At 47.0% G+C, this 25728-nt stretch overlaps 1 protein-coding gene across 3 annotated transcripts; it reads right to left on the bottom strand.

The window, feature by feature from the left end:
• On the bottom strand, positions 1–24487 carry TENT5C (terminal nucleotidyltransferase 5C). 3 transcript variants are annotated; one of them, XM_086392097.1, is made up of 3 exons: positions 23912–24487; positions 5451–5539; positions 1–5209 (listed from the first exon to the last, which is right to left on the bottom strand). In XM_086392097.1, the coding sequence occupies exons 1-3, from the start codon at positions 24196–24198 to the stop codon at positions 4338–4340; spliced, it is 1248 nt and encodes a 415-aa protein (XP_086248223.1). In that variant the 5' UTR covers positions 24199–24487; the 3' UTR covers positions 1–4337. The 3 variants fall into 3 exon arrangements, with proteins under 3 accessions (XP_086248223.1, XP_086248226.1, XP_086248225.1); XM_086392100.1 differs by having other exon boundaries at positions 1–5539; positions 23912–24124; XM_086392099.1 differs by lacking the exon at positions 23912–24487 and adding an exon at positions 23293–23396 and having other exon boundaries at positions 1–5539.
• Between the last annotated feature and the right edge of the window lie 1241 nt (positions 24488–25728).

The raw sequence follows: 25728 nt of genomic DNA, 5'->3' as shown, positions 1-25728 counted from the left end.
GTCTTTTCAAATAAATCTTTATTTCTCAAACTCAAAGCTTTATTTCATCAAGTTCTAACACATTTTGCGTTGACAAGTGATTTCACCTGCATCCCATGAGAAGGTCAGTGGCCATTACACCAAAGAGGAAACCTCACACAACCTCGGAAATTAATATTGGAAAGGCTATGCAAGTACAGAATAACAAAAAGCTTTCAATTTAGTCTAATTTGTATCTTTTCATCTATAGTAATTTGGAAATTAATGGATAAAGACTTAATTTTCCTAAAGCAGCAATTTTTTTAAATTCACTAAAAAAAAAAAAAAAAAAAGACCAGATGGCTTGAGTTTTAAAACGCCCAGAGATCCATATTATTTAATGACTTCCTCTTTAGTGGATGGTCTTCTCACCTTCGTATGCAAACACACTTGACGATTTACACCAACTCCCACTAGCCCAGGCAAAACTCTAAGCAATTTCTTTTGCTTCCACTTAAAACTATTTTTTAAGTGATAGTAAACAAGATTTAGAACTTGACCTCACAAAAAAGCATTTTCTTTCCTGATCCTCACCTTGGAAGTCTCCACAAATAATCCTGAAAGGTTGCCTGGTCTTTTAAAATATATCCCCTGCTATACACCCCTCCCTCGGTGCTCTGAATGGAACTGGCCGAACCAGAGTATGTTCCAAAGTCAGCTGTGACATTCTGGTCTCTGCCAGATGAAAAATTCAAATCCAGCCTTGGTAACTAGAAGCTCTTTCACCTCACAGAGTCCACACCAGTGGTTCTTCCCCAGTGTGGAGCCCAAGTCACATACCCAGGAAGCAACTTCCCTGGGGAGCATCAGGGTCTCTGCTCACAACTACATTTGTTCTCTGGAAGAGGAAGTTTGAGCTCAGAATCCAGCTGCATCCTAAAACAAGGCACCGGGACCAGAAAGTTAACTAAAAAGGAGGTGTTCCTCAAGTTAGGAAGTCGCTTTTGAGTGGCACTATTTCCCAAAGTTCACAAGGCAGTACTAGTTCTAATCTACTGTGAAGGCAATGGGCCAGTGCCAGCAGAGAGGGTGAAGGACAAGAAGATCTGGGCTTTTAGCAATTTGATTACTAATGCATCACCACAAAACACAGGTTAACACACAGCTCTCCTGTGACTCTAATCCCCAGGGGGTAAAAAAAAGTCAAACTGGGGGAAAGAAACAAAAACAAACCTTGAATGCCAAACCACATCTGTTACCACATATTAGGAACCTAGCATCTTACCTACCCACCTCTCTCCATCTGCCAGGTCCCAGCTGTGAGCCATGCCACCTCCCACATGCAGTCAGCAGGAACCCTGATCTGAAGGTGTCAGTGATGTAGTTTGGTTTCAGAGCTGAAATTATGGAGTGAGGAATAGCGTCTCACTGCCAAGGGAAGATTTAAAGGTGAGATGAAGCTCAAGGCCAGGAATTTGATGTGTCCTGTTCTGCCAACACAAGGGGGGATAGGTACTGCTTTAATCCTGCGGCTGCTCAACCTGACTCCAAGAAGCAGGCTGGGCTAACAAGCTGCATGCCTGCAGAAAGCATCAGAAAACTGCTCGGAGCCCTGAAGCAAAAGTGAGGCTGCTTGCGTTTATATTCGAACTTGCTCTTGAACTGTGGTGCCCTTGGCCACTGCCAAGTTTCACATTACTCAGTACACAAAGAAGAGGAACCACTGGACTCAGTACAGGTTCTGAGTACCTGGTGCTTGTGTGAGCAGCACAAAAGGCAGGTTCCAGCTAGAATTTCCAGACACTTGAAATTCAAGGTTACCTGGTTTATCCTGAGGCAGGCCAGAGGCTCCTAGAGCAGGTAGAGACACCGCTAACCCAGGAGGTGTTTGCGAGTGCAGCTTCGGAGAGTGCATTTTTTTACCCTGGTGGTTCTAGAACACAGGTCTACTCTCCAACTTCAAAATGGCTGGGCTGACCAAGAACTTCAGGTGAAGGGCCATCCTGCAGCGATGGTAAAGAACTCAGGGGCTTGAGATTTCTAGCAACTTCTGTGCCTCCCTTCATCCTAAAAGGATTAGTACCAGACAGGGGAAAAAAAAGGAAGTAGAAAGAACTCCAAGGTCAAACTGGAAATTTAATTACTTGATGCAGTTCTGACCCCATCTTCATCTGGACCCTGGTTACCCTGATCCATGAGCCTTCTTCCAGTAGAAGCAATACTGACTTCTGTGAGCAAGTGCTTATGTTGGCGGCTTCATCATATTTCAAAGCTTTGGTTAAACAGATCTGTTATCTTTGTGTAAACATGTTGCCGTCTGACCACAATGGCAGCCTTTTAAGGTTGTGAATGATCACATAGTTTTTAAAGCTGGGGTTCACTCTTCACTGCCCTTTTTAACACTGAAGCACCCCAGGGCCCCCTCCATGCAGAACCAGTCTTGATTCAAAGCCAGCAGAGTCAACTGTAACTATCAGCTCACAGGTAACAGGAGCTAGTTACACTAAGAAGTGGCTTCTATTCGCCTTGTCCACAACAGGGATACCAACTAAGCCCTGGGTTTCAGTCACACTTGATCTGCTTTCTAGAGGACCAAGACATCACATTCCAGAACAACAACAAGAACAAAAAAACCCTGAAAAGATAATCTTTAGAAAAAGGTAAACCACTCCTTTTCTACTAAACATTATTGAAACTTCATTGCTTCAAGCAAGGAGAAAACAATCACTCAGGGCTTGGGATTCTTATGGCCACAGGAAAACATCAAAATCAGGAGTATGGATTTGACTAAATCACTTAAGAAACCAAGCTGGCTGGCACTATGGCATTTCTCTGCCCTTGATACCCTAAAGTGATGCTTTCTAAGAGATCCCACAAAAAGTCTCAAAACACAAAGTCCGTTATCTAAACCTACTGGGAAAGCAACAGTGGCCTAGAACTCTCCCATTTACTAAGCTTGCTTCAGACTAGAGAATAACACTGTTTTCCTTCTAAAGTGCGAGTATAAACAAGTACAGTCAATCTACCAGCATAAGGAAGATTCTTTTTCATTCTCTCAATTCTTCCCAAATACACCAGAAATAATCCTCTCGAGGTGCCTTGGGGGCTCGCACGCACACGAGGCCCCACCAGTGGAAGGAGTGTCCACCTCCCATGCAGCACAGGGACAGCAGGTGCGAGTCTAAAGCAATTTCAAACCAGGTTCTGAGTACCTGGTGCTTGTGTGAGCAGCACAGTCCACACACGTGCGGAACGCTCCACAGGTCACTCGGATCTACTGACCTTCCTGTGTTCACCTGCTGTCCAAAAAGCCTGGAGAAGGAAACCACTATTTTTTGAAAAGAAAACAAAAACAAAAATCAGCCAGAGTACTCCAGAAAAAAACAGCCAGTCATACTTGGAATGTGACCAGAATGGGTTTCCAATTAAAACATGGGAAGCCCCTCATGTCAGTTACTGCAATGACTCTAGACTCGGCACCATCCTTCGTCTTGGGAAGAGCAAAACAAAAGCGATGAGCTGATAAGCAGGGGCAAGTGTCATTCAACAAGAATTCCTTATTTAAGAAAAGAAAGATTGAACATTCACGTTTCCTATTTACAATCACCCCCCACCACCACCACAATTCTACTTAACGTTATGTTGCATATTTTATTTTGTTTTTCAAGTTACATTTCAAGAAAAGGTCATTTTTTTTTTCTCTCAGCAATACCTCACAATTCCTCGAGATAGCATAGCATCTAAACCATAAACCATATCCAACCAGATCATAAATTCTCCAGCTATCGGCTTTGGTTTATTGAGACAAATCCTCAGCTCTGCTGACAGAGAATAAACATAAGCAATTTAGCCCCTTGAACAAAAAATTAAGCCACAAGAGCACCCTCATGTTTATCAGTTTTTCTGCCTGACTAAAACAGATACAAGAAAATAAGACCATCCGCACGACTTTCATGTTAAGTGCTGAGAATTCCAAGTGAGGGCTGACATCGCCTCCCCTAGGCTCCAGTGAGGAACCCAGCAACTGAGGCTCCTCCTGCACTGCCCATGTGCTTCCCAATCTCAACAACTGCCTGGAGCTCAGACGTTCAGGATGTGGCATGTTAGTGTCTGTTTTGGAAAGATGTGGAGAGGTCATACTTCCTTTAGCATTTTCCAAAGTGGCACTGGAATAGCAGGTCCCTTGGCTCATGATACACTGGAGACCCATTCCAATGGGCACACAAAGAAAAAAAAAAAAAAAAAAAGCCGAATCAGAGCTGAGTTCTGCTTTAAAAGCCAAACACCTACATCTAGAAGGAGGCTCCCCTACCTGAGCCTTGCCCTGCCCGGGGTGGGGGTGGGGGGTTCCCCCCTGTGGAAACCCTCAGGTCTCAAGGTTAGTTACAGGGCAGCCAGGTGGGGTAGGGCTGGCTGTAGGTGAGTGGGGGGTGGGCCGCGTAGTAGTTGCTGAAGTTGCCGTCGCTGACGTAGGGAGCAGGCTGGTAGTAGCACGTGACGGTGCTGGCGTTGGGGATGATGTTCTGCTCGGCCAGCACGCGCAGGGCCAGCAGGGAGATGAGGTTCAAGGTCTGCCTGCGCTCATGGCCCATGAGGCACACGGTGCTCTCGTTGACCACCCTGCGCAGGGTCATGAGGTAGTCGTACTTGCTCCTCTCCTCCTCGGCGAAGTGGTTCTGCAGGTAGGTCTCCAGCTTCCTCTGCTGCTCAAGGATGTCGGGGAAATCGATGAAGAACCGGGAGCACATGTAGCGCTCCAGGGTCTTGATCTCATCCTGGTCGGTGGGCCGGAAGTCCCGCACCAGGAGGTTGCTGTACTTGAGCAGCCCCCCGCCCCGGATCTCCTCGGGGTTTTTGGTGGCGATGAGTCTGTTCTGCAGGTGGTCCAGGGCTTCCTCGAAGTCCCCATACACGCTCTCCCCAATGACCGTGGGGTGCAGATGCTCGGACAGGGGATGGCCAGAGCAGTCGTAGAAGAAAAGCAGGGAGTCCAGAATGATCTGGAACGAGTCCACGCTGAACTCAAACTGGCGCCGGATGGAGTCAACGAACTTGAGCTCCACGTTGCGCCCGTTCTTGTTGGAGAGGGAGATGAGGCTCCAGCGGTCAGCGTCTGTGCACACCTTCACCAGCTTCTGGACGTACGCCTCCTTCAGGGTCGTGGGGCTGATCTTGAGCTTATTCACGCCCTCCGGCAGGAAGTTCAGGAGAGAGCACAGCACCACATCCCTGACCAGCTGAAACTCGGCCTCTGTGGGAAGAGCCACGTGAAAGATGAGGTCCAGGTCTTTGCAACCCAACCCATTGTCTTTGACCAGGACATGGCCGGCCGCAGAGCCGTTCAGCCGGATATCCTGCACTTTGATGCCTGCCTCCTCCAGCCGGCCACGGACAGTCTGCACGATGTCCTTGAGTGTGATCTCCAAGGTGGGGAAGTTGCCTCGGCCATGGATGGGCACCACCTCAGTCAGGACCTCGTGCAGACGGCTCACCTGGTCCCAGGTGAGCACGCTGAAGGACACGCAGTCCCTGGTACTGCTGCTCTCCTCGGCCATCTTGGGGGATGTTGTTGCCAGGGAAACTGAAAGGGAGGGGGGAGAAACAGTTAGGGTTCACTTCTCTGTGTCAAAGCAGCTCTGGGGACTCAGAAACGAGGCTGGTTTCTCTCTGAACATCCTCCTTACTGCCAAGTGGTACCTGCTGTCGGGTGCTATGGTGAGGATTAAATGAGTTAAACACATCTAGAACGGTGTCCGCGTGGAGTGAGGTCAAAATACACATCAGCTTACCCTGTACCAATCCGACAACTTGAGCATTTTGTTTTCTATGCGGTGTGTATGTTTTGCCCATTTTGTCTTCATGAAGGTAGGGTGGGGGTAGAATTTGTGTGTGAGGGCAAGCAGACAAACTTACTAAACCAAATAACCAAAACACAGCATCATTCAACAGAGGGTCTATAGGTTTTGCTAATTTTGCCTCTCCTGTTTTTGGCTCCCTATCTACATCCTGAGCTGGCTGACACACAGGCCACAATGCCAACACAGAACACAGGAGCCACAAAAGAAGATTTCTTCCTTCCATGAATAGATGGATTCTCAACTTTAGGCTTAGTCCTGCTAGAATCAAGTATGCTGGTACCCTCTTCACCTTCAGGACCCGTCAGCCCTGTAACAAACACTCCTGTCATCCAGGGCTGGGCCAAGAAATTGTCTGAAAGACAAGATTCCTGAGTAAGAAAGGGTTAGGTCACCTAAGTACTGGAACTGCTGACCCAGCAAGGAGGCCCCACCCAGGATGTGGGAAACCTCCTCAGGGAAGTGTGATTTTTCAACTCTATTTTGAAAAAGAATCCCTTCAACCTACCCAAGGAAAACAAAGTTAGCACTCAGTACTAGGAGAAAAAGGTTTCCCAGGTGGCTCAGTGGTAAAGAATCCATCCACCGGCCAATGCAGGAGCCACAGGAGACGCAGGTTCAATTCCTGGGTGGGGAAGATCCCCTGGAGAAAGAAATGGCAACACACTCCAGTATTCTTGCCTAGGCAATCGCATGGACAGAAGAGCCTGGAAGGCTTCAGTCCATGGGGTTGCAGAGTTGGACACAGCAGAGCAAGTATGCACTAGGAGAAAAGCATGCTTCTCCAACATCGCCTGCTAGAGCCACAAAGTTACCCTGGCAACTTGCAACTAAGTTATACTGTTCAGAAAGCAAAACAAAAGATCCCTGGAAATTCTGATGTCGAATGACAAAAACAGATATATTAGAAAGTCCAGGTGCCGTGGCTCCACATGGGTCACGCATTAGCTAGATGGATGGAAGAGACTGAGGTGCTGTCCTCAGACTTCACAGCAAACAGAGAGGTCTGCCACCCGCTTCACTTCTCTGACTTGCTACATACACAAAATCCATCCCAAGGACCTGCAGCTTCACTGACTGGAAGCTGCTGCCTTTGCAAGCACACCCAGCACGCGTAGTCCTGGGCTTCCAACTTGGGTTTTCGGTCCTGTGCTGGTGGTGCCCGGGGCCCTTGCCTTATCTGCAGAGCTCAGATTGATGGCACGGCTGTCGGTCTGTGTTGGGGGCACTAATGGACACACCAAGACAAGCAGCTTTCCAGGAGCTGGCCAGCAAGAAGGAGAGTGAGAACATGACATCTCAGTATGAGAAAGAAAATGTAATATGAAGGCAGAAGAAAGAAGTGTCAGTTGACTGGGGCAAACAGGAAAGTCACAGGAAAGCTCATTTATGGGGCAGGGATATGAGCCAGCAGAAAGGCCACAAGAGAGCTCCACTGCGGTAGAAGGCAGCAGGCAGTCAAGAACCTGGTGAGTTGTCCAATCTGGCCATCATGCGCCTCTCTCCTCAAGTCAGATCACAGGCTCCCTTTCGTAGGGAGGTTAGGGGACTGAACTTCCTGGTTGGCAGTGGGAAGGTGGATGATCATGTGATCAGAGTAGAGTCCAGGAAGACCGGTGGAGGATGGGTGCCCTTCTGCTTGTTGCTGAAGCATACTTGTCAAGGGGAAGATGAAACTTTCCCTGCAAACCTGTTTGGACACTGTTAGAAAGCCCTGGGCTATCTAGATTATGCTATCAATACCAACTGAAATTTGTGATGAAATATTTGACGTTTACTGTGGCTGGCCTTTGGCTTCAAGTCAAATTTGGGACAGTAGAGATCTCTCTTTAACATGCTCTTATGTACACTTGGTTCTTTGTGGCCCCTTTAATGATGATGGGCAGAGCATGAAGTACACTTGTGCCAACTGTGCAGGACACCACACAATTAAGTCCAAATGACTATACAAAATCATGGCTCCAGCTCTGCTTCGACACCCTGCTAAATTATGATTTGGTGACACAGATTTCTGCCAGGTACGCTGACTTACCTATAAACACACAACTTGCTTTACACTGTGTATCAGATCTTAGTGTGTTTCCAAGGTTCGTATTTCTGATATGGGCATGAGAAGTCACAGCAACACAGGAGCTGAGATTCAATCAGTACTTGGAAAAGGAGGAACAATTAATTTTAAGAAAACCTCCAGGAAGAAACTCAATAATGCTGTAGAGGTGAATAGGTGTAGGAATCACTTTTGTCCTCACTTTTAAGGACTTGTTTAAAAAAAAAAAAAAGTCATCTAGAGTTAAAGTCAGGACTGTTCCACCTCCAGAACAGTGACTCTTAACATTAGAACTAGGACATCTTAGACCTGGGAGAATATGAGGAAAGCTATCCCTTGTTCTTGGTTGGCGGGGCGGGGGGCAGGGGGTGGGGAGCAGTGGGAAGGTGCGGGAGTACATATGCATGAAAATGTTCATATATTTTTAAATCTCTGAACTTGCCATAGATTCAAAGTTAGAATCTATTTTAGACTGAAAATTTGTAAGGTTCTAATGGGAGGAGGGGCAGAACAGTCAAAAAAGTTATGAAAAAATGGAAAGAGGTCTACTAGCCTGGTAGGAGATATGAAGCCACAAAAATTGAAACAGCATAGTACTGACACACAAAGATGGACAAATTTATAAAACAGAATTTTTAAAAATCAGAAGGAAAATCTAGTACATAAGGGGATTTACCGTATAATAAAGAAGGCATTCAAAATAGAAAAGGGAAAATTGAGACATTTGGATAGTTATTTAGATTTAAAAAATAAGATGCCTCTTTGCTTGTGTCAATCTAAGATCCAGAAGATGAATCAAAGACTTCATCTTCTAGTGTAAAAAAGATGAAGCCCTAAGAGTACTAGAAAAAACATGAAATTTATGTAAATTTACACAGAATAGGTATTCCTTTCTAAATCACACAGCAGTCACAAAAATTGATGCATTTGCCTATATAAAAATTAAAATATCTATAGGTGAAAACACTATAAAGAAGTGAGAAGACAAAAGTAGGAAAATACTCATAATATTAGACAAAGTACTCACTTCCTTAACAAATAAGGAGCTCTCATGCATCAGAAATACTAGAACCCCAAGATAAAAGAAAGGGAAGAGGATATAACAGTGGCTCAGACACCTATAACATATTCAACCTTACCTTAAGGGATGGGCAAATTTAGACTTCATGTATCAGTTTTATCTATCAGACTAGCAAAGACCAATAAGCAGACACTTTTGGTACACTGCCCATGGGTTCCCTCTGAGGAAAAATGTGGGACTCTCAATTTTAAGTGGACCTGTTCTTTGGCATGCAATTCTACTTCTGGGAAGTCTACCCTGGATTTTATTCTATGAGTATACTTGCAAGTATGCACAAGGATATTCACTGAAGCATTATTTATAAAGCTACAAATACTCATCAGTAAAGAAGGTTAAATGACTTGATGCATCTATACAACAGGATACAAATGCATGCAGTTGTCCCTAAGAATGGTGGTAGCTCTATCTGTATGAATATGAAATGCTTATGAAGATTAATAAAAAATAAAGTCTGAAACTGTGTGTGTAAAGGCACAAGTCTATGCTTATACAATCAAAAATCCCTGAAAGGACACATAAGCTCAGCTTACATCAAATACCACTTCCAGGCTAGGGTACAAAGAAAACTTGTTTTATTTCTTTTGAATTTGGAACTTACATATATATTAATTGAAAAAAGTTAAAATCTTATGAGCCATGTTCCAAAATCTCTCCCCTATGAAACTTCTAATCTGCTACCTCGTTTATTCTCTTTAATTCCTTTCCTTGAAGCCCATCCCACTATCCCCATACCCATGTATCAACACCAAATGCACTTAGAAGCTTCCCCCACTTTCAGCCTAAAAACTGATCTCTAGACAGGCAGGATGAGGAGGAGGGACAGTTCTGATCTGGAAGGGCTATTATGCAATTTTCTACTTATGTGTTGTCTAAAAGAAGACGTCCATTGTGGGTCTTTTACAAAAAAAAAAAAAACTTTCAATGGGTAAGCCATCTCGTCTAGTGTCATTCTATTTAACATACAAAAATGTCTTCTGTAGTTTCACAAGAATTACTATTTCCCATTTCAGATGTACTATAGCTATGTCTATACACATAGCTATAGTGAGAGAGCTGTATGTCTATAGCTATATGTGAGTTGGACCATAAAGAAGGCTGAGTGTTAAAGAATTGATGCTTTCAAATTGTGGTGCTGGAGAAGACTCGAGAATCTTTTGGAATGCAAGGAGATCAATCCAGTCAGTCTTAAAGGAAATCAACCTTAAATGCTGAAGCTGAAGCTCCAACACTTTGGCCACGTGGTGCAAAGAGCCGACTCTGGAAAAGACTCTGACGTTGGGAAAGATTGAGAGAAAGAGGAGAAGAGGGCAACAGAGGATGAGATCATTAGATAGCATCAACTGACTCAGTGGACATGAATTTGAGCAAACTCCAGGAGAGAGTGAAGGACAGGGAAGCCTGGCGTGCTGCAGTCCATAGAGTCAAAGAGTTGGACACAACTGAGCGATGGAACAACAACAGCAGCTATCCTCATGGTGCTGCTGATTATTGCTTGCAGTTGCAAGAACCTTAATAAATGCAATAAACACTTTTTCAGGAACCCAAGATGCCTATGGTTGGCATCTTCCATGTCAACAACTTCTGACACATATATGAATAATGGAGTTAATTCTCAGAAAAAAAAAAAAACAGTCTATATAAAAGCACAGTGTGGGACATATGCTAAGTCCATGGTATAGTTTTTTTTTTTTTTTTGCTAGCCTTGAATTGGTCTATACACATTTGTCCATTTAGTTACTCTTTAGATTCAGTCGTGAAGCCTGAGGTTTTCTCTGTTTGTTGCAGACAGAAACATCATTTTAAAAATAGCTTTTATTTATTTAATTATTTGGCCATGCTGCTTGTTATGCAGGATCTTAGTTCCCCCACCAGGAACTGAACCCATGCCCCCTGCAGTGGAAACAGAGTCTTAACTACTAGAACGCTAGGAAAGTCCTCATGGTATAGTTTTTAATTCTCTCGATTTACCATGACTTAGATCTGGAGAAGCTCTTGAAGCTATTGAAAGCTCAAATTTAGGTTGTGTTTGTATTTGTGGTTTAGCTTATGAGAAGTGTCCCAAATAAGTTAACGATGCCTATTAGAAATAAATCCTTCATTTTCCCTCATCCCGCCAAACAATTTCAAATACCAAAGCACATTTACAAGTTACTTAGACAAATGTGGGATTACTAGAATAAATCTAAGTCATAGGCCCCAGTGCTTAGATTACACACCAGAACTTTGTGTAACAGTAGTTTTTAACTACTAGAGATCAACACTGATATAATCCCCATATAAGAGAATTACTTGAAACAGTCTCAACTCATGAAAGGCCCTGGTTAAAGGCAAATTCTAATTAGCAGAATTAACAAAATAGTAAACAGAACACAAAATAATTTGAAGCCTGGTAAATTCAAACTAAAGTACTTTTTACTGTCTTCTTACTGTCTTTACTGTCTTTTTACTGCCCTTTTACTGCCTGAGAAGCAGATTCATTGAATTTGCTCAATAGAAATCGGGAAAGCTGGCAACCATGATATCTCATTGATTTTAAGGCACCTTTTCAGGCACAAATGAGGATGAGCAGTTGCCTGCTCAGTTTAAGCTACTTAATCTTCTAAAGTTTGTCTCATGATGAACAACTATCTTAGGTACCCTTAAATTCCCTTTTCTTTTAGCATCTGGCTGAAGCAGCAGGATAAAATACACACATGAGTGGAAAACAGCTTTGCAGAGACGGCAGCACAAGGTAAGAGGAAAAGATGAACTAAAGCCCGAAGATGAGACCAAGCTCCCTGAGGACAAGAGGATGTCTAACTTATCTTTGTTTCCCACTGCCTGGCACACTCAAGGCAGTTGGATCTGAAAACCACTCTGAGCCTTCACTGAAAAGAAAAAAAAAAAGCTATTTCCAGTCCTGGTGGTTCAGAGGGTAAAGCATTTGCCTGCAATGTGGGAAACCCGGGTTCGATCCCTGGGTCGGGAAGATCCCCTGGAGAAGGAAATGGCAACCCACTCCAGTACTCTTGCCTGGAGAATCCAATGGACGGAGGAGCCTGGTGGGCTATAGTCCATGGAGTCGCCAAGAGTTGGACACGACTGAGCAACTTCACTTTCACTTTCAGTCCTGCTCCCTAGTTTATCTAGACCCCAGAAACAGGAGTGACAGAGACTATGAAAGCATGATGGGACTTAGGGCAAGCAGAAGGACAGGCAGGTGGTCAGGTTGGAGACAAATGCTAAGAGCACTCGTAATACTTTCAAGCCTTATGGTCGAGGGCTAGTGTCAAATCAGCACTGATTCCTCTGTGCGCCCGGCATTACAGGAAGAAGTACCCAGAGTCCTAGCACATGTGGAGAGGTCCATCTGTGAAGTTAAAGAATGGTGTGTATTTAAGTCTAGGTCCCGACATTTGTCATGGACGTCCCAGAAGGTTCTGTGGAAAAACTGCAGTGTGAATCAGGGTGCTCTCGGCTATGGCAGCCTCTCCATCCAGCCCACAGGCAACTGAGCGGCACCTCTGCCCCGGACCCCGCTGTGGGCTCAGAACACAAAGACACTCAAACACTGTTCAGCATTCCTTTGACGACAACATGCCCTCATACTGTTAACCAGGTGTTAACTCAATGGTCTGGATCTTCCTCGTGACCCTTTCCAGCTCAGGGTCAGAGACTCGGCCGTGGACAGTGGACCAAGCCTGCTGTCAGGGTCCAGGGGAGGTGTGTGTATATGGAACAAAGACCCTCACCACCCCTGGTTCCTGGCCCTGGGGGGGAACCTTGTGCCCGTGGCTGCCACGTTCCACATGAACTCTTCTCCTCTGTGGACAACCGAGGGCACTTTAAGCAAAAAGGAACTATTTCCTTGCTTATAAAATCCTAGAGAATTTAAATAGAAGTGAAAGTAGATAGCAACACACATCATAACATCCCATCCCACCTCTTCCCTCATCTAGCTGAGTGAATGGAAACCACAGCTCTGGGCCTATTTCTTTTTTCCTATAAAATGAAGGTATACAGGTGTGCGGACAAGCAGACAGAAGAGCACTTAGTACAAGCCACTCCATGTCCAAGGCCATCAATCCGTACAAGCACTCTACATGAAAGTGAAAGTCATTCAGTCGTGTCTGACTCTGCATGGACCCCATGGACTGTAGCCCACCAGGCTCCTCTGTCCGGGGAATTCTCCAGACAAAAATACAGGAGTGGATTGTCATTTCTTCTTCCAGGGGATCTTCCTGACACAGGGATCCAACACCAGTCTCCTGCATTGCAGGCAGGCAGATTCTTTACCATCTGAGCCACCGGGGAAGCCCACACAAAGGATAAGGATCAGGAAAGATCAAATGAATTGACCCCAGGTCCTCAACTCTGGAGCTAATGTTCTGACTCTCAGAACTGGTGGCAAATTCCAGGCAGGTTGAGTTCTGCCAGTAGTGAGTGGCAGGTGGGGAGAGGGCAGTAAGCTCATACTACACCCACATGTACACTGGGATGACCAGTTCTTGCTGCTACCAAAGTGATCTTTTCTGAAACATAAATTTTATTGGTCTTATCCAAATAAGGGAGAAAGCTGCCTTCTGCTAACTATTTAACCATGACACCTTGTCTTCCCATCACTCCTCATCACCACCATTTACACTAAAGACAGCAAAGCTTCAGTCAACCAGCCTTCACTGCCAGGTTGAGCGCAGACTCCAGCTGAGCAAAAGATGTGAATCAGGATTCGGTGGCTTAGAGGTGCCCCTCAGAGAGGCACCAGTGAACTGAAGCCCTTGCCAGGGTGCAGGAAATCCCAGTTCTCACGGCGGGGGTGCCTGCACATCAGCTGTTTCATAACAGAAACATTTAACTAATTCTCAACCACATCCTTTCCTCACTGGCTTAATTTTACCACGTGCTTAGATGCTCTGGCCAGTACTAAGAGGTGCAGAGCCTCAGGGGCTCTTCCTATAGAGACGGCCCCAGGTCGGTGCCCTATGAGCCACTAAACCAAATATCTGGCAGTGTCCCAAACAGACGGCATCATCTACTCAATGGACATGAGTTCAAACAAACTCCGCTAGACAGTGAAGGATAGGGAAGCCTGGCAAGCTGCAGCCCACAGGGTCACAAACAGTTGGACACAACTGAGCGACTGAACAACAACAACAAACAGGCAGTAAAACAGTGCTGGAAGTTCATCTGGGTCAACCTGTTTGATTCCTTAAACAATCCTGCAAGGGAGATACTATTTCCTTACTTTTAAAGGTGGGGAAGCTAGGGAACAGAGAGACTACACAGTGTTAACTGTCCAAGGACACACCACTCAGAAGAGACAGAAATGGGACTTAGGAGGCTTCCTGGGAGGCAGGTAGCTTTGGCGTACATGCTGGGGTCAGAGCACGGATTTGAAGATAAGCTGGTTGCTCAGGAAGTTGTAGGAAGAAGATGGCAATAAGAAGAAAAGAAAGAAGAAAGGTATGAAGCTTTGTAATAAGATGGTGGGAAAGAAGTTGGCCAGAAGTGCTAAGGCCCCCTAGGTGGAGTAATACCATACAGCAACTGGCAAAGCAAGGTCTTTAGAACCAAAGTATCTAACAATTGTCAGCACAGAACTCTCGCCCTCAAAAGCATCACGGATGTGAGGGTGTATCCAGCCTGGTGGGAGCCACCAGAATTGAACATAACTAAGTACAGACATGCTAAATAGTCATGAGAATGAGTGTTGTAAAGGAACAATGGCTGAGAGGTGAAGGCCTCGGATACTCCCTTCTGAGGAAGCTCCAGGATGCTGGCCAGGTCAGGAGTGGTGGTGATTTCAGAGAAAGCAAGTCAGGAAGGGACAGGGAAGCCAAGAATGGAAGGAGCTGGGGCAGTCAGCTTGCTGAGCATTAAGAGGAAACAACAATAGCGCAGGAGGGAGCTTTTAAGAATGAGCTGATCCAGGTCTGGATCTGCAGCTAAGGTGCATGCTCTGCTCACAGAATAAAGGAGCAACCTTTGGGAGTTGCTCTGGTGACTGGAAGATCAGGACTGTGAATCTGCTGACGAAGCAACAGAACAGGATACTTCCTGCAGACAAGAGGGCGATTTGATGGGATCTGAGAACAGATAACCCCACTGGAGCTGCAGAGAGGAGGTAGACAAATTGGCAAGAAGTGACCAGGACTCCAAGGGCTGATGCAGGAAGGAGAGCTGGAACACACCTGAAAACAGAAACTCCTGGAATAGACTGACAAACGCCTGCACATTGAACCTAAGGCTGGACACCTGCCTCTTTTCCCATCAGCATGTAGTCTGACCCCTGGCAACCTTTTATCCTCGAAAGAGAGTCATGCGCTTGGAATGACCATGGACTTCATATATGCTGCAGCAGATAAGTGGGCAGAAAGCAGAAAAACCAGGGTCAACAGGGATTCAGTCTTCTGCAGTGAAATCCTCCTTCACTCCTTGAATTCCTAGGGTGGTGAAGGCCAAAGTTATCTAGGACCAGGGAGCAGCCTGAGGAAGCCTTCTGTCTGCCAGCCCCTTGGCAGGCCTCCGGGTGAGCCCAGCACCTGCAAGGCAGCTACATTCTGAAAACTCTCCCACCACCCCAAAACACACTACAAAGTCACAGATAACCAAGACGCACACCTGTGGTTTATGTACATGGAATAAGAGTTTACATTAGCAGACAGCCCAGAGCAACAGAACCAGATACAATAATGCCCTGTTTATTAAAAGTATAAGAAAATACATTCTTTGTTGACTTTTTCCAAGAAATTATGTTTACAGCTGAAGTTGTGATGTTGAAGCTGAAGCTCCAATACTTTGGCCACCTGATGTGAAGAGCCGACTCACTGGAAAAGACCCTGATGCTGGGAAAGAATGAGGAGGAAAAGGGGAAGACAGAGGACAAGATGGCTGGATGGCATCATTGACTCAATGGACATGAGTTTGAACAAAGTCCGGAAGATGGTGAAGGACAGGGAAGCCTGAGTGCTGCAGTCCATGGCGTCACAAAGAGTTGGACACAACTGAGCAACTGAACAACAACAACGTTTACAGTTGCTTACTCAACCACCCGCAGACACACTCCACCTCAGTCAGAATAAAAAGTGCCCCTTGCCTCAAAGCCATGCCCAGTTCTCGGGTCAGTGATACAACAACTCAGCAGGTGGTCTTTTCTCATTCAGCCCCGGCACACTCAGCCAGAAGCCTCAATCTGTTTTCTCAGTTATCAGCCTCCTCCTGGCCATTTAGCTCTGATGTTTACTAGAGTCAAAAATTTTGGTTCAGTTCCCACTGTGACTGTGATGCTGCCTGAGCCAAAGGCAAAGAGTGTCCCAGGTGGAAGCGGAAGCAGGCACAGAGGCAAGTGTCCCCTCGCTCTGCCCAGGTTTTCCCGGAGAGAGGCACCTACCAGCCGCCCCTCCCCACTGATGCCAACATATAGTTTTCCTAGCTATCAATGCCTGGGCCCCACCCACAGACACCCACCCTAAGATGACTCCGAACAGAAAGCTCGCTCCTGTCTTTCAAAATAGGATGCTTAAGCAAGTGTGGCTGGAGAGATAACGCTGGAAGAAGTCATGCTGTGGCAGCAAAACAGCATGAGACAGAATCAAAACACTGGCCCAGATGTTATAACAGGAACACCACAGAAGTTCAAGTGCTTAAAGGAATACCCTGAATCGTGGCAAATGCAAATATTAACAAGATCAGAACATAGATATCTTTGGAAGGGAGAGAGGCATAGAAGCCTTGATGTTTCCAAGGTGTCAGCATGATTATACTACATACACAACTGGAACTGGAAACAATCCTTGTTGCTACTGGGTACCTCCCTCCCTCCTACCAAATGCCTCTTTCTAAAGCAGAGATGTTACTGGTCTGAACTCATTTAAAGAGATCCCCAGAGCTGGTCCCACAGTTTCAGACATTGACTAGGCTGAGAAAATAGGACGATTCCAAGGAGACCTTACAGTAAAGATGAACAAGTTTACATACAATCCATAGGGTTTAAGGGCTGAGAGCTTCCAGGTTTTATCAATGGTTATGTCCACAAGCTACTTTACCATCTAACTTTCTGGTTCAGAGCTTTGAACAGTTGTCAGTTGTCTAAAAGGACAACTCAGTCAGCTAAAAGCCCCATCTCATCACAAACAGCATACTTGGGCCTTATCAGCAAAGGGACAATCAACTCTCAATTGCTCAAATGCACCACAGCACTTCTCTGACTCTGAATACATACACCCCCTTCACTGATACCTAGCAGGAGCTGCCTTCATTTCCATGAGTTACATATACAGTTCCATGCCAGGTTTTAGTTTTGCACAGATCCTTCCCTGCAGAGTTAACTCGCATAGCAGGTATCTGACCTCCAGGTACTGAGCATGGTGGCAGCCAGAGCAAAGACCACCAGGCTCAGTGGCCCCTCTGATACTGCTAAGAACAGAAATTTATTAGGTGGGAGGATGGGGAGGCAGGGAGGGACTGAAGGCATAGGATTTAAGTGAAGCAATGAGACCATGGAGTGATGTCTATTTCTGCACCAATGGCCAAACCACCCCCTTGTCTTTGGTGTCCCCCATTGTGTGAGCCCGACCATGCATTATGGCTCACTGGGATGCTTGTCATCAAATGAGCATTTACCAAGTAGCATCAAACAGCATCATGTGTTGCTGTTATCAGGCATCTTGTAGACACCTTTTACATAACAGCTATTTCTTCTCCCATTTTCAAGTTTTAATTGTTGACTAATTAAATTTTGGATTCCCGCTCCCCAGCCAGTCTCAGAAGATTTTTACCTGCAATTCTTTGAAATTCTATAACATTATGATTATTCCCTAGGAAACTATAGAAAAACAAGAGAACGAGTGCAGGACTGGGACTCAAACATCCTGTATTTCAGTGTCAGGTTTGACACACACAGTGAATGATTAGATAGGCCACAGTGACTGAGCTTCCTTTCATTCTTTCGGATATCAGAGTGCCTACAGCATTCCGAGCACTGCTCTAGGAGCGTACAATTCGTGAGGAAGCAAGAGACCAAGATATCTGCCCTCACAGAGCTTAGATTCTAGCTCACACTCCTTCTCTAAAACCTCCTGTTATTAACTCTTGACTCCCACACACAGAGAATCAGGATTTGAGAATGAAACATTTCTTGCAGATGGCCTGGATCTGTGCCACCCGATAATGCACCACAAACCGTCGGGCACCTGAAATGGGACAAGTCCAAACTGAGATGTGCTGTCTACATAAAATATACACTGGATTTCAAGCACTGCGTACAAGGGGGAAAAGTAAAATAACCCATTCATATTTTTATACTGATTACACATTGAAAAGATAGTATTTGACATGACGGGTTAAATAATTTTTTTTCACCTGTTTATTGTAATGTGACTACTAGGAATGTAATCGTGATTCATATCTCTATTGTCCTTCTTACAATGAAGAAACTAAAGAGGTCAAATCTGAAGAGATAGTGGTGCTTCCAGGGCCAGAACCCAGGTGTCCTCACAACTAAGGTGGCTTCAGAGGCGGGGGAGGGGGTGGGGGGAGTGGAGGAGGATGAAGATAACAAAGGGGTTGGGCATGGGAGACAGCAGAAGTGCCCATGCCTCATCCAACACCCTCAGGCCAGCACCTGGTCACACAGCAGGTGCCCAGGCAGCACCCAGTTCATCTCTGTGTCTGGATCAGCACCCTTCCCAGGGCTGGCCAAGCCCACGCACAGTCAGTTGGCTGCGGTGGTACTGACACCCTCAATCATCACAAGCATGGGTCAGGGATAAACAGGGCATGTCTGGGGGAATGGGGTGGCATTCCAGGCAAGGATCACCCCTGCTCCCATTCTAGTAAGGACTACGCAGGGCGAGAAACGCTTACGATGCTGATACGAGATGGTGGGAGCAGTTAGTTCAAGGTTCATGGATAATTTTCTTCTCAAAATGCGTTTACAGGGAGTGAATATAGAGACAGATGTGGAATTTTCTGTGCTCATCCAACGTTAAGATCAGGTTTGGGAAAAAAAAAAACAGAAAATAAGGTACAAGGTAGAACTGAAAAGAAGTACTGATGAGGAGGGGATGGGATATGGGCATCACCAGGTGGGGTAAGAACATAAGTTTCTGAGAAGGGTCCAGAACTAGGTCAAAACAGAATATGGGGAAGGAGGAGGAGCATTAGCTTGTTCAAATATTTGTGTGTTCCATGAGGTAAGGGAGGGCAGTTAGGAAGGGGGGTCAGGAACGAATGGAAGGTGGAAAGGTACAGGTCCCAGAAGAAGCCAGTCTTCTAGAGGGAGGCGTAGTTCCTATGAGGTTTGTGAAGGTGCTGGAGGTGGTGGGTGGAGAGCTGGCCGGAGGGAGAGAGAGGCTCTGGGCTGCCGCTCTCATGAAGCAGCGGTCTGCAGACCGAAACCAGGTCAGCGATGGCAGCGGGAAACAAAAAGTTCAAAAAGAGAAAGACTCAGCAGATCAAGCAGCCGAGTGAACATGGAGAGAAAGGCTGAGTGAGCACTGTGAGGCTGTGCTGGGTGGATGGGCAGAGAGGAAGAGCTTGAAGGGAGTGGGTTCTGGAGCTCGGCCTGAGGACTTCCAGCTGTCAGCCAATTAGTCGTCACTGCCCATGGGCTCCAAACCTACACCCTGGAGGCCTCTGTTTTTAAGAGGCCCCGAAGCCACCCAGCATTTTGGGCCTGCAGCTTTCGATCCAAAAATGTGTTCCAGCACCTTGGCCCACCAGGACACCATCCCCTGAAAGGTGCTTCCCTCTCTGGAGGAGTGGCAGTGGACCTAGTTAACAGGCACGCAGGCCTGGCACCCGGCATTCAGCAATGAGCACAGACTCCTGCCTTCCTGGGGCTCACATGCGAGTGGCTGCAACAAATCAGCAGAATCCGAGTGCCCGAGGACATTCTGAGGCTGGCCCAGCTCCATTTGCATCCAGAGCATTTCCACGGGCCTTTTCACATACCATTCCCTTGGCCTCCTTGGCACCTGGCACACATGCCTGCCTCGGAAGCACTTAACCACTTACAGACTCGGTCACTGTTATCCAAGAAATAAACACTTTATACAGTTGGGTGACCAAGACTCCCAAAGGCTCCGAGACTAAAAAACATCCTACGTGGAGAGTTGCTTAACGTCAGCAATTATTTCTTCACATTTGTTTTCCCCTATTGTTCCAAGAGGTTCTGCAAACAGTTCTAGAACAGGCTACAGGGCCCAGCTGCACAAAATCTATGAATTCTAAACAATTCATAAGGCTTCTTTACACAGTTGGGCTATACAAAGATGCCATTCCCATTTAGAATTCCTCTAAACAATTTAAACTCCAAAATTGACTTCCTCATTAATCATGTAGTGAAAGGATAAAAAAGTTCGAGACCAGCAGCTCCGGAAGCATCACAGATCAGCACTACTGCTGTACCCAAATGGCTTTAAACACATAAGCGTTTCTTGAAACACAGAGGTGTTGGCTTCATCACAATATTGCTTATGCCAATTTATTTAACATGTTACAGTCAAAACACCAAGATGGCAGAAAGCATTTTTCTATGTTGTCTTGTTTACCTCAGTGACAACACACAAAAGCAATGGACCTTATCTAACCCGAGTAATGTTTTATCGCAAGAAACACCTCAGATTCTGCGTTGCTTCCCTTTAAGTCCCGCCCCCATCCCATAACAACAAGATGCAGCCTAGAGTCTGGGAAACCCAAACACAGAGACTGAGAAACCCAAACACATCATCACAGGTTTAACTTAACTCATGAAACTAGTCCTGGGTATCTACAAGATGTTTTCTTGGTAACACTGAAAGGGTTTACCACATCCGTTCACTGTTCTTGGCTTGTCATTCTTTAGGGACTGACACCATACACATAACATATCAAAGATGAAAATCCAGACAAGGGTACTACATAATTGAGCAGCTGAAAAAATCATGACATTTTCTAATTTTGTATCGAATGTGCCAAGTTTCTGGCACTGGGAGAACAAGGACGCTATAGTCCACAGGAAGTTATCTTTACTGCCAGGCAGTTCCTCAGACTCTCATAAGTGTGAAGACTTCTGTGTTCTGATGGGCAGTGCTCAATGTGTACAAGCCGGCCTGGCTTTGAACAGGACGACGCAGACTCAGTGGGGCACTGCTGGGGGTGGGGGTGGGGCCGGGGATCGGCTGCAACTCAGGATGTGATTCGGTTGGCTACTTGCACTCCCAGGAGAGCTGAGGATGCTAAGTAGGCAGAGCCGGGCGCTCGACTAAATCATGGCCATTCTGACAAACAGGCCAAGTGCCAGCCAATCCTTTCCTTCAATTGCCCCAGCTTAATCTCTGGATACAACACAGGTATCGTGGAAGAAACTCAGAGTGCTGCTGCTTATTCCCTGCACACACAGTAACTTAGGAAATTTGGGACTGTTGTTTGGGTAACAATTTAGAGGCAGAAAAAAAAGTTGTTGTTTTTTTTACTTTGATGTTAAAGTTATCCACAGCTACCTGAACAATTATATACAATATACCCAAATCTGCTTTCCAAAAACTTCTTATTGAGAATAAGTGGACTCTAAAGGTGTGGGTATACCTTAAGACACAAGCTTTGAGTTATCTCAAGTAAAAGCTTGACTCCAGAGATACTAAATTTTCTATCTTCACAAACAAGAATGTCAAAGGGCAGAACTCCTGCTGGCTCACCTCCAAGCTTCCCTGAAAGGGAGAGAGTCAGCGTTTTCCAGTGCCCACCCCCACCCCCTTGGATAGCAGAGTCTCAGGGTCTCCAGTTCAGGACTCAGTCCCTCCATAACACCTCTGCGGATTTAAGAAGGCGCAATTCCTGGTAAGCACTCCTACCCCCCTGACAGCTCTGGCTCACTAGCCAGCTGGCTTCCCTGCCAAGTTACTCACGCTGAAAGGTTAGTGTAGCCAACAATGGCCACTCACATCCCACCCCCACCATCACCACCCGCTGCAGGCAGCTGGGCCAGGCCAGGAGCCTACTTCAGGAGGATTTAATAATCTTCACTTTACTTCCTGGGGAGCTTCAGGTTCCCATCCCACCTACCAAATCTCCTGAATACCAACTGTCACAATACAAATGATTACACGGTCTTTACAAAGGCTTCCTGTAATAAGTGCCCTGCAACACTCCACGGTGTGCATGTTATAACTCCATTACAAACAAATGGACATTTCAATGACAGCAGGTCCCTACCTAAGACAAAGATTTAGTCAACCCTTCAGAAGCCTCCCTTCGGAACAAAAAGAAAAAAAAAAAAAAAGAAGGGGTAGGGGGGCAAGGCAACTGAGCGGATCCCTCCCGCGGGGTCCAGCCCTAACAGTCGGTTCCAGTGAGCCCGGGTCATCTCGCATTCTCCAGAGAAACTCGCCAGTCATTTCCCTGGAAATCCTCCCTTTCCTTCGAGGTAGCTCCGTTCTGTTTTCTCCGGCAAGTGTTCGGCCTTTAGGTGTGCAGGTTACCAACCTGCATCTCTTCAGGTTCGTCCCCCTCGTCCGACTCCCTCCCACCGCCGCGATCTGGACTGCGACACCTCCCGGGCACCGTGCCTCTAAGCCGCCCGCGGCTCCGCTAGCTAAATTGACTGACGGCCGTGGCTTTCAGTAGACAGGCTAAGCAAGTTTCACTCCTACAAAGGGAGGAACCAGATCACCGACGCAGTATTCCCGAGGAGTTTCCGAGAGAGGAGCAGCGCACCAGTCACTCGACTGGATCTCTTTGCGGCTCTCAGGGTCCCCAGTCTAGTGAAAACCCAGGAAAAGTTAGGGATCTCCGCCCTCTCCTTCAAAACCCGGCTCGGGCTCCCAGGCCAGATACAGTCACCGACCGCTGCGTCCCTAACTGCGCCTTCCGAAACCGCCGCATTTGAATTCTCTCTTGACCGGTTGGCCGAGGTATGCACGCCCGCGGGAGCGCCGGGGCGAGCCCGAATGACCGCAAGGGAGGCAGGGGTGGCGCGGGCGCCATCGGACCGGGGAAGGAGCCGAAGGCCCCCATCACATACTCTTCGGCCGTCAGGCCCGCGCCCGGCCACTGCGCAGTCAGCGGGACGCGCGCAGCAGGAACTCGCTGAAGTTTGCCAGCCCCAGCCGAAGTCTCTGGAAAGTTGTAGCTCCCTCTCGGAGCGTCTCGCCTGGCCCACGGGGTTGGTCCGTCTAGGGGGCGGGGGTGACGTCGCGGGAGCGGGAGGGAAAGGGAGCATAGGGGCCCGGCACCTGTCCGCACCTCCCCCTCCGGCCCCGCGCCCCCACCAGGCTCGGCGAAGACTAGAGCTTTGCTGGGCCGGGGTAGACCACCCCCCACCGAAGGCAGAGCGCGCGGCTCTCCGGGACTGTGCATCCTCGCACCTTTAGAGGAGGGGGCCGTGGACTCACCTGGGCGGCGGCGGAGACCACAGAGGCAGGTCCTTGGCGTGGGCAGCCCCCCAGTAGGAGCGGCGCGGTCACTACAGCCCCCGGGCAGCGGCACTGAGTGAGCCGTCTTGCCGCCGCCCCCTCTGTTCTTATACGGCCTAACCACGCCCCCGCCCTCCGCCACCGCCCCCACCCCCGCCCCTTAGCCTGCCCTCCCGGGGGAGCAAGGGGCGGGGCGGGGCGGGGCGGGGCGGAGCCGGCGCCCACAGGATCCTTCCGCCTGGGCGCTGACGGCCCGGGCAGGGCGAAAGGTGCCCTCTGATTGGCTCCTCGAGTGAATGGTTGCTGAGAGACGAGTAAATCTTCTGCGGCGGGAAGCTGCCGGGGTGCCCAAGGAGGTAGCACTGCGCAGGCGCAATAGACAGGGGCTGCGTCGACAACCCCATAACTTTGGTGTTGATAGGACTCCTTTCTTTCTACTTTCCGCTACCCTCTTTTCCTCCATTCCTATCATAACTTCTCACCCAAGTTTTTTCCATCTCTATTCCGCTCCCTCGCAGGCCTGTTTTTCTTTTGCTTCTCTGTGGATTTTTGCTTTAGGTCTCTCTCCAGGAATGGAGAATGAAACCCCCAAACCTACCTCCGACGTGTGTTTTGAAGTCGGAAAAAACTTCTGATGCTGAGCAAGGAGAGCCTTCCTGATTCCCCACGCAAATTGCCTGGAGGTCGTTGGGGAAAGGACCGGCACAGTTGGTTCTCTGGCGCAGTTACCACCTGTGTGCAGTTAGAGGGACTCAGGGCCTGGAGGAATCCATCGCCAAGGCTGGCAACTGCGACAGCGTCGGCCCAACTCGGAATGTCACAGGGCTCAGCCGTGTATGTTATACAACATGCAGGCGGGGCTTGGACGCCGTCCAGGCACTCCATAGCAAGTGGTTTCGAGTCCAGATTCTAAATTCAGATTAACTGAATCTCCAGTCACCACCTAACTATCTGTAAGGCCCTGGGCAAGTAACTTAACCAACCCTCCATAAATCTCCGTTTCTTCACCTGTACGGTGGAATTAAAAATCAAACAGCTTTGTAGGGTTATATAAGTATTAAATAAGAAAATGGAAAGCTAGCAGTGCAGTGCCTGATATAAAGTGTTTGGTAAATGTTATTTATATCCAGTAGTAGCTTTTGTTATTTATCAATAAACATTTTTGGAGCTTGTACTAATCTGCTGGGTTGTGGGGAAAAGATTACTTCCTACACGCAGTATTTCTCTACCTTGCCCCTTCCGTCCCTGCCTGATACAAGTGTGGTTCTCACTGTCTACCAGGATGGAGCTCTCAAATATATGCCTTCCCTGGGGAGGGCAAGGTCCCCTGGAACGCTAAGGAAATAGGATATCAGTATGAATGCTTGTAGAGAAAACCACAGTGACTATTATTGTACATGAAATCAGGATGGATGGTCTAATTCTTTTTTTCTTTTACTTTTTGTTTTTGAGGGTATCAATTTGGTTAAGTGCTTCTGTGTACTGACAATTTCTACCCATGTGTCAGTTCAGTTCCCTTCGATTCAGTCGCTCAGTCGTGTCCGACTCTTTGAGACCCCATGAATCGCAGCACGCCAGGCCTCCCTGTCCATCACCAACTCCCGAAGTTCAGCCAGACTCATGTCCATTGAGTCAGTGATGCCATCCAGCCATCTCATCCTCTGTCGTCCCCTTCTCCTCCTGCCCCCAATCCCTCCCAGCATCAGTCTTTTCCAATGAGTCAACTCTCTGCATGAGGTGGCCAAAGTACTGGAGTTTCAGCTTTAGCATCATTCCTTCCAAAGAAATCCCAGGGCTGATCTCCTTCAGAATGGACTGGTTGGATCTCCTTGCAGTCCAAGGGACTCTCAAGAGTCTTCTCCAACACCACAGTTCAAAAGCATCAATTCTTTGGCGCTCAGCCTTCTTCACAGTCCAACTCTCACATCCATACATGACCACAGGAAAAAACCACAGCCTTGACTAGACGGACCTTTGTTGGCAAAGTAATGTCTCTGCTTTCGAATATGCTATCTAGGTTGGTCATAACTTTCCTTCCAAGGAGTAAGCATCTTTTAATTTCATGGCTGTAGTCACCATCTGCAGTGATTTTGGAGCCTAGAAAAATAAAGTCTGACACTGTTTCCACTGTTTCCCTATCTATTTCCCATGAAGTGATGGGACTGGATGCCATGATCTTCGTTTTCTGAATGTTGAGCTTTAAGCCAACTTTTTCACTCTCCACTTTCACTTTCATCAAGAGGCTTTTGAGTTCCTTTTCACTTTCTGCCATAAAGGTGGTGTCATCTGCATATCTGAGGTTATTGAGATTTCTCCCGGCAATCTTGATTCCAGCTTGTGTTTCTTCCAGCCCAGCATTTCTCATGATGTACTCTGCATAGAAGTTAAATAAGTAGGGTGACAGTATACAGCCTT

Source organism: Bos grunniens, chromosome 3, assembly GCF_055505025.1.
Source record: "Bos grunniens cultivar Pamir isolate PY7600 chromosome 3, Bosgru_T2T1.0, whole genome shotgun sequence".
Taxonomy (NCBI): domain Eukaryota; kingdom Metazoa; phylum Chordata; class Mammalia; order Artiodactyla; family Bovidae; genus Bos; species Bos grunniens.
Note: the sequence above shows the minus strand (reverse complement) of the source record. Positions and strands in the feature narration are given on the sequence as shown.